The sequence below is a fragment of the Vipera berus genome (genome assembly GCF_964194415.1).
Source record: "Vipera berus genome assembly, chromosome: 5".
Lineage (NCBI taxonomy): Eukaryota > Metazoa > Chordata > Lepidosauria > Squamata > Viperidae > Vipera > Vipera berus.
Window position 1 is genome coordinate 46428016 of NC_138207.1, and position 15759 is coordinate 46443774.

At 40.0% G+C, this 15759-nt stretch overlaps 1 protein-coding gene across 1 annotated transcript in view; it reads left to right on the top strand.

Annotated features, from left to right (window-relative positions):
* SLIT1 (slit guidance ligand 1) overlaps nt 1–15759 on the top strand; it is a gene marked incomplete at its 5' end in the record, with an annotated part of 156208 nt that overhangs the window by 102363 nt on the left and 38086 nt on the right. The window contains 6 exons of the mRNA XM_081329657.1: nt 2799–2870; nt 7913–7984; nt 9567–9638; nt 10851–11014; nt 13490–13637; nt 15103–15174. Coding sequence (XP_081185783.1) covers nt 2799–2870; nt 7913–7984; nt 9567–9638; nt 10851–11014; nt 13490–13637; nt 15103–15174 — 600 coding nt within the window. The remainder of the gene's footprint in view (nt 1–2798; nt 2871–7912; nt 7985–9566; nt 9639–10850; nt 11015–13489; nt 13638–15102; nt 15175–15759) is intronic.

Genomic DNA, 15759 nt, shown 5'->3' on the forward strand with positions numbered 1-15759 from the left:
GCAGCTCTGTCACCAGGACCGGAGGGAGGGGGAGTGGTGACAGGAGTTACAGCTGCTGGGGCCACTGGGGGGGGGCAGTCAGGCGAGAGTGTGTTGGGGGGGACCAGGGAAGGAGGGGCAGGGACCTCAAGGGGCCTTCACAAAGACAGCTTGGCTTGCAACTCAAACGAAAGAGGGGAGGAGGAGCAAGGCCGGTGCAGGGGGGTGGTGGGCTGGGGGGCACACAGGCGAACAGCAAGGTCAGTGTGGCTTTTGCCTGTGTTTCCCTCCCACAACGCTTGCAAATGCAGACCCCCAAGACCTTGCCATTCGCCTGCTCTTCCCCCTCCCACAATGCTTGCAATTGCAGACCCCCCAGCCCTTGCCATTTCGCTGCACTTCCCCTCCGATGCTCACAATTGCACACCCCCCAGCCCTTGCCATTCGCCTGCACTTACCCCTCCCATGATGCTCGCAAATGCAGACCCCCCCAGCCATTGTTGTTTGCCTGTGCTTCCCCCTCCCACAACGCTCGCAAATGCAGAAACCCCCCAGCCCTCTGTTCGCCTGTGCACCCCCCCAACACCGGCCTTGCTCCTCCTCCCCTCTTTTGTTTGAGTTGTGAGCCAAGCTGTCTTTGTGAAGCCTCCTTGAGCCTCCCGCCACTCCTTCCGTGGTCCCCCCAACACACTCTTGCCTAACTGCCCCCCCCAGTGCCCCCAGCGGCTGTGACTCCTGCCACCACTCCCCCTCCCTCCTGTCCTGGTGACAGAGCTGCAAGGCCCCAAAGCTTGCAGAGTGGGAAAGGCACGTGCTCGTGCGTGTGCTAACACAGGTCCAAGCACTGAGCTGTTTCCCTGGCTCGCGGAGCGGTTGCCATGCAGACGGCCGTGGCACGCAAAGTGGCTCATCACAGCCAGGGGGGGCCTCGGCCACACAGGTGAAGGTGATTAGGCGGCTGCGACACTGAGTGTGTGTGTGTGTGTGTGTGTGTGTGTAATGACTTCTCCTCAAGGCTTCGCTTCACCTAGGGGACCCTTTGCCTACAAATCTCATCTGTCTGGCAGCCAGAAGGTCTCCCCTTGTGCATGAGAGGCCGGAATAGGGTTGGTGGTTCCCTCCTCCCCGCTCCCTCTGCAAAGGCCCAGTTTTTAAAATATCCCCATCATTTTGGAGCAGTGTTTTTTAGGACTGAGAGATCCAGAGGGTGACTTTGGGCTTATACTGAGCAATGCTTTCGATTACAAGTCCCATCAGCCACCTCCAGGGTGTGTGGGGGGTATTGATAGGAATGGTCCCTTCTTGCAACAGAGAGCTTTTTTTTTCTCTCACATTGAGCAGGTTCCCCTGCTTAAAATGCTCACTAGTTTTACAAAAAAATCTGAAAAGGTAATGCATACAATAATAATAATAAAAATAAAATTATGGTTATATGTACAGTATAGGAGATACTTTGGACTACAGGTCCCATTAGCCAGCCTTGGGGGGTGGGTTTGATGGGGATTGCCACTCTTGCAACAGGTTGCCCTTCTCGTTGGTGGGTCGTCCCCTCCACCTAAAATTCAAAGCTCTTTTTCTGTTTTTTATTTGCATCTTCTCCACCCTGTCACAATCTTGCCAGGCAGCCCTTGGTTTTATTTTGAATTTTTTAATTTTTTTTTCAGTCTTTTTTTCTTTAAGAAAAAAAATCCAGGACTGGTTTGTTTTGCTTTGCTTTGCTTTGCTTTGCTTTGCTTCGCTTCGCTTCGCTTCGCTTCGCTTCGCTTTGTAGGGATTCTGCTAAAATGTTATAATAGAGTTTCTGATACATAGTGTCTTGCCCAGTGAAACAAATTTGAAACTATTTCTTCCTTTTTCTGTTATTGGAACTCTTCCCTACCCACAGTTAAATGTTTTCAAAAGAAGTCTGATACATTTATTGTCCCCATCATAAGGATTTTAATAACTTTTAATGAGATCCCTCTCAACATTTTCCACCATGTTGCGCCCTCCAGATAGGCTATGTTGTATAAGAGCCATCTAAATATCTTAATTTAAGGATGTTTCAAATTATACTATCACTATAATTTATAGCATTGATTTTATATTATTGTTTATGGACTTGTTATTGATTTCTGCTGTGTTGACCAAGAACATTTAGTTTTAAGTCCCACAAGGATGTTTGGATGCTGTTGAAACATCCTCACTTTTATAGAACTTTAGTGACATATTGCAATATGTTACTTTATTATCTTAGTTGTTGTTTTTTTGCTCCACAGCACTTTGTTATAAGTGTCTTATTTCTTGTTCATACATATTTTTCTATATTTATTTATAAAATTATTTGGTATTTCAAAAATACTAACAAAATGAAGAAAAAAGTGGGCAAGGCAAGCTGAAGGAAAAGTACGGAGCACATATTTTAGATTGGTGAATCAAGATTTCGATGTGACTCACAGCATACATGTCCAAATCCAAGGATACATTCTTTTTTCTAAAAGATAGTTAAAAATACAAAAAATATAAGATTTTTCAAAAAAATGCAGGAAGAATTCCTTGAACTTCTTAAAGTCACAAAACATCTTGCTATTGCAAATTCACCCGAAATAACAATTATTGAAAAGAGCAGACAACATGGAATCTGTATTTCTAGAGCTCACTCTTGATTAGGTGCCATCAAATCAGTGTCGACTCTTACCAACCATATGGATAATTCTGGTGTTTGTAATGATGGTAAAGGTGACCATGCACTTGGGCTCCACCAGTCCTTGTCTCCTATTGCCTTGTCAGCCCTCTTCCTCTTAACTGACAATTATTTTTTTCAAATTTCTCTTTTGCAGAGACCTGAGTGAAAACTTTCTTCAGGCTGTGCCCAGAAAGGCATTCCGTGGAGCCACTGATCTCAAGAATTTGTGAGTGACCGTGATAGATAGGATAGTGTGCCATTGCGTCATGCTGTTGATTTTATAATAATTAATTATGTGCCATCAAATCCCTTTTGCCTCTTAGTGTCTACCTAGGTAGATCTTTTTTTTCCTTCAAATAACAGAGTTGGAAGGGACATTGGAGGTCTTCTAGTCCAATCCACTCTCAGGCAGGAAACCCTATACCATTTCAGACAAATGGTTGTCCAGTCTCTTCTTAAAAACCTCCAGTGTTGGAGCACCCACAACCTCTGGAGGCAAGTCGTTCCATTGATTAATTGTTCCAACTTAAGGAAATTTCTCCTTAGTTTCAGGTTGCTTCTCTCTTTGATAAGTTTCCACCCATTGCTTCTTGCCCTGCCTTCAGGTTTTTTGGAGAATATAGGTTGATCCCCCTAAAAATTTTAAAATAAATTTTAATTTTTAATTAAAAAATAATTGTACTGAAGATTACAAATTAGAAAGAGTAAAAACTATATAAACTAAAACCTATAAGAATAAAAAGAAAAAGAGAAAAAATAATTTCTCCATTTATCTCAATAAGTACAATGTAAATAATTTATCACCATATATTAAGTTACAGCATATACTCTATTCACCTCATATCTCTTAACTAAAAACAAAACCCAAATTCTTGTCATTTGTTCTTTATCAGAAAAAAAATTTATAAGAGGTGCCAAATATAACTAATTATCTATCTTAAACGTGATCAAATAAGCCAACCCTATATTTCTTCCCTGTAGTTTTAAAAGTCTTAATTCTTAATCTCTTCAAATAGAGTATCAGAGCTTGATTTCTTGTCATCATTTTGTCCTCTCTCAAATAAATCTTCCAAAATTTTAGCAGACCTTTTTTGAACATCCAATATCAGGAATTTGTCCCTTTTTTTGTCACTTCCCCCAAAAATCCTTTAATATTCTTTTGTACATTTGGTAAAAAAAATTACTTATATTTTTCCTGGTTTAATGGTGTATATCTCCTTTAGGTAATGAAGTTTATGTTGTTTTGTTTCTAAGTGTCTATATCCTTCTCTTTGATTGCCTCATTTATATCCATGTTCAGATTGATTTCAAACTTATACAGAGTAACTTGTTCTTTTTCTGTTACTTTCTTGGTATTCATCATTTACTAAAATTTCAGAGTTTATTTTTAATAATATTCATCAGAAAACTCACTGTTAATATAATACTTTCCATTCTTTATTCAGTTGAGTTCTTTGTTTTCCTCTAGCTCCCTCCAATATCCAACTTCGAAAGTCCAATTATCTTGTTTGACTTGATGGGAACACAAACAGTTCCATTTCCATGCATTATTGAGTTATTTTGCTTTACTTAAGCTTTCTCACCCAACATGCATTAGCAATAATGTCACTTTTCCCTCAACTTTTTCTAAAGCCAGCTTCAACGTTTGGCACCACCTTTTCCATGTAGGGCTCTACTATGCATTGGATGATTATTTTGCTAGCCTGTGAAATTAATGGTTTGCACTGTTGAGTTTTCTTTCTTTGGTATTGATATATAAATTGACCTCTTCCAATCTGTTGGCCACTGTGTCATTGTCCAGACTTGCTGCCATGCTCAATAACAACCATTATTGAGTTTTCTGTTACTTTCCACTTTTCTAAAGATACTCCATCAATTTATTTAGTCTTTGGACTTGTTAATAACCACAGTTCTGTTCTAACGTCAGCTGCTAGTGTTTGAAGTTCTTGCAAATAGAGAATATCTTCTAAGATATCTTAAATGTTAACATCTCTACTATATAGAATTTCAGTATGGTTTTTCTGTTTTTGACCTTTGAATCAGTTACTGTCTGTCCACTGCCATCCATTAATCTCCATTAATCTTCTGAGATCAGAGATCTTTGGGGAGACTTTCCCCATTTTTCAATGTGTATTTCCATCTTCAATGTCTTTATGGATGTTTATGTAATATTGCTTGTCATCTTTTCTAATATTCTTTGGTAGGTTCCCAAGATCTTTGTCATTCTTGGCTTTGCTTTCTCTTTTCCCTTGGCAATTTTCACCATCTGTTCTGACATCCAGTTTGTTTTCTTCTATTTTTTTCTCTTTGCAATCTTTTTCACATTCAACCTTAATGGCTTCTTAAATCACAGTTCCTTTGGTTCCTTAACAATGAGATTTAGGACTTCAGAGTGATTCCTGATGTTGTCCTTGAAAATGACATTTTTTATTATTATTATTATTATTATTATTATTATTATTATTATTATTATTATTATTATTATTATTATTATTATTATTATTATTATTATTATTATTATTATTATTATAACTTACATACCGCCCTTCTCCCGTAGGACCCAGGGCGGTTCACAAGGCGATTAAAATATACAAAAGTTAATAACAAATTAAAATAAATTAAATTATCCTTAATTAAAATCTAAAACCCTTAACTCTAATTAAAAACCCAATTGCAATAGGTTAAAAATTAAAAGTTCTCAGTCCTGGCCGGAAAGCTCAAAGAGCCAGGTCTTCAGGTCCCGGCGTAATGAACGAAAATCTGGGGCAGTCCTGAGCTCTACGGGTAACTGGTTCCAAAGGGCAGGCGTGCCCACAGAGAAGGCCCTCCCCCTGGGTGTCGCCCTCCGGCAATCCTTTGCCGGCGGCACCCTGAGAAGGCCCTCCCTGTGGGAGCGCACAGGATGAAAGGAACTTGATGCCGGCAGCAGATGTTCCCTCAGATATCCCGGACCCAAGCCATTTAGGGCTTTATAGGTCATCACCAGTACCTTGAATCTCACCCGGAGGGCAACCGGAAGCCAATGCAGCTCGCGGAGCAGAGGTGTTACATGGGAGTATCGGGGAGCCCCCATCACAACTCGCGCGGCCGCATTCTGCACCAGTTGAAGCCTCCGAGTGGTCCTCAAGGGCAGCCCCATGTAGAGAGCGTTACAGTAGTCTAACCGGGAGGTCACAAGCACATGAGTGACTGTGTGCAAGGCATCCCGGTCCAGATAGGGCCGCAACTGGCGCACCAGGCAAACCTGGGCAAAAGCCCCCCTGGTCACGGCTCCTATATGATCTTCAAAAGTGAGCCGCGAATATGCTGAAAATCATATTGTGGAAACTGATTGGCTTTGTTCTTCCATTTCTAATCACTTTGAAACTTGCAAATGAACAGCTTGTGATCCACAGCCTGATGCTAGCTATCTCTGTACTGCTATAAATGAGTTTTTCCACCTTCATATGCCATAAATATAGTCAATTCGATTTCTATGACCTTCATTTGATGATATGCATACGTATAGGCTGGTTGTTTGAAAGTTACGAAAGCAATGAAGAAATCTTTGGATTGGCAGAAGCTAATAAGTTACTTTACTGCTTCATTTCAGATAGCCCAATTACATTCTAGTTTCCAACCATAAGCAGTATGTCTTGCTTGCATATTCTATTTCAGATTGACTACAAAACTCATCAACTTGCTCTTCTTCAGTGCTTGGAGCATCAACTAGGACAATCATCATAATAAAGGCTTATCCTTAAAATTTAATACATATTTAATACATTTAATACATATTTAATACATATTATTAAACAGCACACAAGTACTGTTTTACTATATTTGTCCTGATTATAAAACGAACACTTCTTGATTTTTTTAAAAAAATTATTTATCCTGAGTAGCAAAGAGTGTGATCTTCTCACTGAAAGGGTGAGAAGGGTCCAATTCAAATCTATTTCAATTAGCTGATGCCTAAGATACTAATGTGTAACTGATGCATTTCATTTTTCACTGTGTTGAGTTTTTCTATATGCATGCCTCTTCACATTCACATTGTGATTGTGTCTTTGCAGCTTTGGGTTTTCTTTTCCTGCCTGGAAACAGTGACAATTAGACATCCCAAAGAGTTTAATCTAGCCACTTCATAAACACATAATTAGTACTCTGAAAGATCCTCAGTTCTTCTTTAATAACATGTCAAGTGCTATCAAACCTGTGCTATATTTTTAATCCATTTTCATTATCTATTCATGTGGTTTTCTTGGTAAAATAGAGAAGTGGCTTATCACTGTCTTCCTCACATAGTATGAAATGATGGCTTTGCCACCCTCACTAACTTCGCCAGCTCTTCGTTTTTTCAAATAGCATTCTCAATATTTAGCAAACAGCATAATGTCTGGATTCATGTGTTTAAAAAAATAATAAGTAATAGTTAATTGTCATAAACAATATGTTAATTAATCACTCGATGGTCTTCTTGCTAATATATATTCAAAGTTACAATCACATTCCTTCCTTTCTACTCCATTTCTTCTGAGGGATTCTTGCCCGCAGTAGTATACCTGATGGTCATCTGAATTAAATTCACCCATTCCTGTCCCTTTTAGTTCACTGATTCCTAAGATGTCGATGTTCAATCTTGTCATCTCTTGTTTGACCACGTCCAGCTTGCCTTGATTCATGGATCTTACATTCCAGGTTCCTATGGAGAAAAAATCTTTATAGCATCGGACTTTCCTTTCACCACCAGACACATCCACAGCTGAGCGTCCTTTCGGCTTTGGCCCAGTCGCTTCATTCTTTCTGGCGCTACTAGTACTAGCCCTCTGCTCTTCCCCAGTAGCATATTTGATGCCTTCCGACCTGAGGAGCTCATCTTCCAGCATCATATCGTTTTTCCTTTTGGTCCTGTCCATGGGGTTTTCATAGCAAAGATACTGGAGTGGGTTGCCATTTCCTTCTCCAGTGGATCATGTTTTGTCAGAACTCTGCTATGACTTGTCTGTCTTGGGTGGCCCTGCACGGCAAAGCTCATAGCTTCATTGAATTATGCAAGCCCCTTCACCACGACAAGGCAGTAATCCATGAAGGGGTTGTGGACACTGTTGCACCTCAAATTATAATTCCCCCCAATCAAACCTTCTCGTCCTTGGTTCTTGCAGTTCTCTAATTCTGCTTATTTCTTGCATACCTTCACTTCTCATCTGCTAAAGCTGTGCTGATGTATAGAACATCCTACTATACATCTAAACTAGGTAATAATTTATCCTCTCTTTCTTCAAACAGGCAGCTGGACAAGAACCATATAAGTTGCATTGAAGAAGGGGCTTTTCGTGCTCTCCGTGGGCTGGAAGTATTGTAAGTAACTCTCTTATTGAAATACCAAGTTTCTACTTTGCAGTCTTCCCCAATCTCAGGATCTTCCAAATGTGTGGATTCCAAATCCCAGAATTATTATTAGTAGTTATGCTGTTTGCAGAATTTTGGAGTTAAATTCCACATGTGGGCACCAAGATGGAAAAGGTGTTATATAAATTTTATCTCCCAGATTGAGCTACAGACTTAGAAGCCATGGACAATGTATTCTCAGATCACCCCCTTTGAAAGAGGATTTGTAAGAGAATTCATAGAACCCATGACTTCCCTTCCATTTGTAGAGAGTGATTTAGTAGATAAATAGTGGTTATCAAATCCCCCATGTGTGACTGATAGGAGTTTGTGTTTATAATGAACACATAATCCAAAGTGGCTCAGAGTGCCCAGCTTTCCCTCCCAAGTATGGCTGATAAGAACAGCTATTGCTTCCCAGTTTAGGGAACAGAGAGGTTTGGATATAGGCATAGGGCTGCTATTGGGGGAATGGAAGAGCATTATGGTAGTGATGGGCATTGGGGGATATGGTAAGAGTCAGAGAGTGGGTTATTTCCAGGGACCATGAGACTGATGTTTGTTACTGGTCTCATGGTCAGCTCCTCAGTCTAAACCCTGGTATCATGTCAGCAGATTTTCAGAGGCTTTTAGCTGCTGCTTCCGAATGCAAGTTTGGTTTGTAAGAAGGCCAACTTTGTAAATAATTTAATACTGATGAGAGGGCTGAATGGGCATGTATGACTTTCTGAGCTATATCCAGTTAGGTTTTGAGACTGGCATCACCTGGGGCAAGGTGGAGATGTGGTAACTGTCATTTGGGATCTCATATGACTTTCAGAGCACTGTACCGTGGGTCACTGGGTATGAGACCCTGCTCACTAAGCTGACCTGTAGGGATCAGTTGGGTTTGCTGCTGTTGTACCATTCTTCCTGTTGCACAGCAGTCTTTTTGCCTGAGCTCCTTGGCACCATTTCTGGATTGGGGGTGGAATTCCCCAGACTTATGGTCTTTTGGTATCTGACAAACCACCTCTTCCTAATTACATCTGCCTGCATCACTAGTCTGGCAGAGAAGACATGCTGTAGGTTCTGTCTGCCAGGAAATTACATTTGGTGGGTCTCAGGAAGTGGACCTCTTCATGCCATGGTGCCCACCTTGTGGAATATTCTTCCCCAAGAATTTTATTTTTTAATTTTTTAAATTGTGACTGTTTTAATGTATTTGTTTTTAAATTAAATTTAAATTAATATACTGCTCAGAGTCACTTTCTTGTGAGATAGACTACTATATAAATTAAATAATAGATGAGAGAGATGATAGTAAAAATAAGACAGTACATGTATTTAAATTAAGTTTAAATTAATATCCTGCTCAGAGTCACTTTCTTGTGAGATAGACTACTATATAAATTAAATAATAGATGAGAGAGAGAGAGAGAGAGAGAGAGAGAGAGAGAGAGAGAGAGAGAGAGAGAGAGAGAGAGAGAGAGAGAGAGATGATAGTAAGAATAAGACAGTACATGTATTTCAAGTATTAAGTGATGCTTTTCTTTTTTTCTCATTCCTGTAGGACTTTGAACAACAACAATATCAGCTCCATACCCATCTCCAGTTTCAACCACATGCCCAAACTGCGTACTTTGTGAGCACTTAAGGAAACGGCTCCTGGGTGTGATAGGGTGGGGGAGGCAGAAGATAATTGATTGGGTATCATACATATCCCGATGAACCAGAAATTAATAAGTAATATAAGGGGTTCTGATGGAAACTCTTGACACTTTTAGATTCTGCAGATTAACTTTAGGTTTAATGTTCGCACAGTCTGAAATTCTCCCAACATGCAGGCTCTTATTATGTGGAGTTGTATAATAACGGGAGACTCATAACAGGTGGTAACATGTAGTCAAACTAGGGTACTTTGGAAAAAACTTAACAGGGACAACACTGATAGTTCTGGGATAGAAGACCAGAAAATCTCAGAGCTGTAGGCTGGAGTGGAAAGCAAAAACAAAAATTTGGTGAAATCATCAACAAATTCTTACTGTTGCCATGAAAACTACATGTACATGGATTTGCCAGGTAGACATTAAAGCTCGACTTGTGAGACACTGTGATGATATTGGAAGGTAGAATAGTTGTCTGTCCAAGGACATCTAATTCAGTCAGTCACAAAACCAGTGAAATCTCTTTATTGGGTGTTCCAACACACAGTAAAAATTACCATTTTCTAAACAAAAACCCCGTCTAATTTCAAAAAGTATCTGGTATTCAACAAGATCTAGCAACACATCTATCATCTCCAGCCTCTCCCCCATTGGCTTGGCCACTATTGTCAATCAATGCTTGAAAGATGTGTTCTGTGATGCTCAGCTTTAGCGGTAACATCTCTAATGAAGCCACTTCTTTGGCTACTTTTTCTCCAGTTCTTTTTCTTTGAAGACTTAATATGCAAAATTGGACAATTGATTGGGGTTATGATTCTTACCATATAATAGACTGAATGGAATTAGTTAACCTGGACATGACTCAGTCTGAGATTGACTGGTGGGTTAGTTGACTATCTCAAATGGCTTTATTTTGAGTGCCTTCCAGCAACAGTGTGGGTGGGTGAATGCCATCATTGAAGAGGCAAACAGAAATCTGGGTGACCATTTCAATCCACTTCTTAATGCAGGATTCATTCCTACTCCTATAGAATCAGAATCTCCTTTCCAGAAAATGTTCCCAAGTTATCAGTCAAATTCATTAGTTTTATCAGATTCTCTAGAACTGGCTTTGTAAATTAGGAATGTCAAGCAAAAGAGGTTTTGTTGTTGTTGTTCTTTCTTCCCACACCTTTACTTTGTCTCTGCAGCCGCTTGCACTCCAATCAGCTGATCTGTGATTGTCATTTGGGTTGGCTTTCCCAGTGGCTCCGCCAGCGACCTACTATTGGACTCTTCACCCAATGTGCTGGTCCTTCATCCCTTCGTGGTCTAAATGTTGCAGAAATCCAAAAGAATGAATTCAGCTGCGCAGGTCAGTAGCATTGGCAAGGTGCTAGGAGCTTTCTCCTTGGGGGCAAAAAGAATGAATTTTCCTCCAAGTCTTGGAAGAAAATCCTCTTAGGATCCCCAGAACAACCAGGAGGAGGTTTTTTCTGCTTTCAGATTTAACACAGACCACCACTTTGTACTAAAGAGTCAGTGGTTAAACCTGCTAATTTCATATATATATATACTGACACCCACTACAAAAACATGGCACCACCACAAACACGAAGCCGAACAAAAGCAGCACAACTCACCAGCTCAGGTCTAAGGCTGACAGCTGAGACCAGCCCATCCACTCAAAACACACCCCCACCCAATCAGAACACACACCCCATTTAAAACACACTCCCACCCAATCAGAACACACCTAATCCCCCACCCAATCAGAGCACACCTCCACCCACAGAACACACCCCCTCTGGCAGTTTAAAAAAGAAGAACAAACAGCCACTACCACATGCTTCTCCCAGAAGAAGGAAGCTGAAGCCACCAGCCTGAGGATGACGGATGGGATTCCGTCGAAACGTTGCTCTTACACCTTCAATTCTACGTGGGGGAAAACCCGAATGACCAAAGATCCATATATATATATATGAACACTTTCTTTTTTATAATATGATGACCTCAGCATTCCTATTTCACTTTATAGATAATGCACAGCAGAAATTGTTTCATGCTACAACAATTATAATTTTGAAGAGAATTCTGTTTGTCATGAGTTATCTGCATTGATCAAATAACATATAGCATACAAGGATCTAAATGTGAACCAATTATTATTGTTTGAGGTATATCAAGGATAGAAATACATTTATTTCTCTGTAAGATTTACTCCTTCAGTCAGATAATTATCCAAGTGACATTCAACTAATGCATGCATCAGAGCTTCACAACTACTTCTCGCTCCCCCTACTTTTTGGCATCTGCCTTCAAAGAAGGAGGCAATGTAGCAAATTGTGTTATTACTTAATTTCTCTACCATTCCAAGATGAATTTTCTTCTTGCCTTCAATAATATTGCTTCTGTTAATATAGTAGTGTGCCTGTCCTAAGCTGTAGCAAGGTGTAGAGCTATTACTAAATTTTCCAAAGAGTTAAGTGAAGGCTTCAAGTAAAAAATTTAATTGGCAACCTCTTGCAGCTAACACAGTGTTAATGCTTTTGAATGGTTTCCTCCCTTTGGATGTTTGCACCAGACAGATAGATCTTATGTCATGCTAGCTTCCTTCTTCCACATAAATGTTTATTCTAATTCCACTTCAGTGATTTTCGATCACACTGTAACTTGCATCTCTTAAGGAGACGGCATAATATCTTCACTCACTAGCTATCCTTTTTCTTTTAAAAATCTACAATATTACTACTAGCTTCCTGCTGCCTCCAATTTCAACTTTTTCTTTCTGTAAAAGACATTGTGTGTGTGTGTGTGTGTTAAATCTTTTCTCATTTTCTCCCATCTTTTTTCCCATCTCAGATTATCCCTCCCAGTACAGCTTCTATGTCTCGGAGATCGTTAAATGATATAAGTTGTTTACCTTCTTTGTTTTGTCACATTACTATCCTACTTTTTCTATTCTCTGTAGCTTCTTTGCTCACTGCACTTCTCAGACATGTTAAAATGCATATTTGCCCCTTTCTCTTTACAGTTTGTATATTTGCTGTCCCTCAACGTTTGAACTCAGTATTAGTTCTGGTTGACCGAAGTGAGGTATAAGTTCCAGTAGGCAAATGTTTTCTTGCAGTCTCAAAGCAAATATGAACTTATTATTTTTAGATATTTATGTATTTCTAGTCCACACTCCAGCTTGCACAGGGAAAAAGTTAAAAGTGGTACAAGAATTGTATTTTTATTTCACCTTTGAAGAGTTTACACAAATTTAACTATTGTTTATACTGTGTGAACTTGTGTTGAAAGATGTTGCTCAAAACTGTCAGTTAATTGAGTAAATTCCTTTGCTTAGGTCAGACATGTCAAACACAAGGCCCGGGGGCCGGATCCGGCCCGCGAAGTGGTTTCCAGCCATCCTGGAAACAGTGAGGGAACGGCCCCACTGCCTTGGCCCTGGCCCAGAGACCCTCCTTCTGCCAGAGACCCTCAGATCTGTCCCACTCCTGCCCAGGTCCCCATAGGCACCCTTGATATGAACGATGTAGAGCTGGCCACGCCCACCCAGTAGGCCATATGCACTCTAGCCACGCCCACCCAGTAGGCACGCCCACCGTGGCCATACCCACCCGGCCCCCTGAGGGCAACCGCAATGCTGATGCGGCCCTCAATGAAATTGAGTTTGACACCCCTGGCTTAGGTCAAGCCAAATATTCCCCACATTATAACATAATATCTGCAAGCAAAGATTAAGTGCATGTACAAAAGTCTGTCTCCCTATGTGCACTGCAGAAGCACTTAATCTTTGCTTACGTTGTATAGTGAATCCAATAACTTTCTCATTTTATTTCTCCAGGCCAAGATGATGTTACCAGGATTCACATCTGCAGTTTTTCATCTGGGTCCTGTCCTGCCATGTGTACTTGTAGCAATGGCATTGTAGATTGCCGTGGCAAAGGTCTAACAGCCATCCCTGCAAACTTACCAGAAACCATGACAGAGATGTGAGTAGGAACATGTTGCGTAGGGAACAATTATGTGAGCTAGTATCAATGGAGTTGGAGGCAATTGTATCCTGGAGATTTTTTATTTTTGGCTCTGGAGGGGGCTGCACTGCCATATCAGACTTGAAGACAATCTGATGGTCCTCCTACACTTACAGCTTCTGCCTGAGAAGCAGTTAAGGGCTGGAAGAAAACCCTATTCATAGTCACTGATGACTAGGTAACCTCTAACATGGATTACTGGCACATGCTCTACATGGGATTGCCTTTGAAGAGCACTTGAAAGCTACAGCTGATCCAGAATACAGTGCTGTAGGGAGCTGTGGGTGCACCTCAAGTAACACTACTACTTCATGAGCTGCACTGGCTGCCAGTGGGCTTCTAAATGCAATTCAAGGTTCTAGTTGTCTCCTATGGAGCCATTCACAACATAGAGCCTGGCTATTGGCAGGACCACCTATCTTTGATTATGTCTCCCCATCACAAGCGTTGATGGGACATGAGATAATGCCTTCTCTGTCACCACATCTGCCCTATAAATATCATTGTCACTCAAGATCCAGATATTCTCTATCCTATCTGCCTTGCAAAATTTTCAAAGACTTAGCTCTTCCCAAGAGATTGTTGGGCCAAGTAGTTTTACAACTCTGCTTTAATTGTTCTGGTTATTTGAATCACTTCTTGTTTTTAGTTCATTTTATTTTGTCAGGTGTTATTTGTTGTTTTTAATTTAGTATAGCGCATTAAGATTTGTATGGCATGGACAGCCATATAAATTGCATGAATAAATCCATGAATGGTTGTCTGAATCCACCTTTTGTTTATTTAAGTGAAGAAAGTGGAACATCAATGTATTCAAATGTGTGCAAGTTTTTTAAAAAAAATAACATATTCTTGTGCTTTCTTCATTTATCAAATTGGCCCTGTAGTTCTATTATGCAGGCAAAATATGAGAACTACCTTAAGTGATATGTTTTAAATAGTCATTTGATGGGTATTTTATCTAGGCTTAAATATAATTTGTAGCTAATTCATGTATTATGTCCAAGTAAATATACTAGGAAAATGAATTATGTAGATTTGTAGATTCAGATAATTGAGAAATTGTTTACTGTGTGATCATGTGATTACATCCACATAAGTAGCTTGCAAATGAAAGTACAATGTGTTGAATAACAAAGCATGTATTAATGATTATACTACTTCACTAAACGTAAAACTGCATGGATTTCCAAAACCTATAATACATCAATTTAATTGTATAAAATATTATTAATTAATTGGCAAGCTGAGCTGAAAGTCATGCTAGTTTGACTCATGTACAGATAGGACAGAACTCTCCTTTCTCTTACGCAGATGATTCTGTTTGCTCTATACAGTGCCCCTATTGAATAATGTGGTATTTCATCTATTTTTATTGGTGTACTCCAGTTGTTTTCTTTCTAATGGTTGGCTTATAACACAGACGTCTGGAACTCAATGGCATCAAGTCCATCCCCCCTGGAGCCTTCTCATCATACAAGAAACTGCGTAGGATGTGAGTGTCTGGATATAGATCATGTCCATCCAATCATTCTGCTTCTATCAATTACATTTTTCACCACCTTGGTGTAGTCTATGCTTCTTTGGCCTTGTGGAGTCTTTGCTCATCATGCATTTAACTCTTTATCCTTGATGTCTATCTATTATTCGGCTGAGAATGATAGCTAGTGAGGAAAGGATAAATTGAACAGCAAATTAGGCTGATAAGACCTAGGTCAGAGATAAGGCATTTGAAATCCACAGGTGTGGCTATCTACAGTTCCTAACATTTTTTCAGGTAGTAGGTTGGGAGCTGTGGTTCTCAGTTTTTGCTTTAGATCTTCTCTTTCCATGCTCCATCTTCAGAACTGGAAGACAATTTGCCTTTCCAAACACAAATAAGTGTATTTTAATCTGCATTTATTCAATCCTCTTCTAAACAGGAAGAATGAATCCAACTCTGACTCTCAGGAGGGTGATGCAAGAATATATTACGTTATATGGGTAAAGAATGGAAGAAATAAGGAATAGGCCAAGGGTTATATATTATTTCAGTTTTCCAAGGTTGTCAAGTGGTCCCTTTGCTGTCCATCGTTATCAC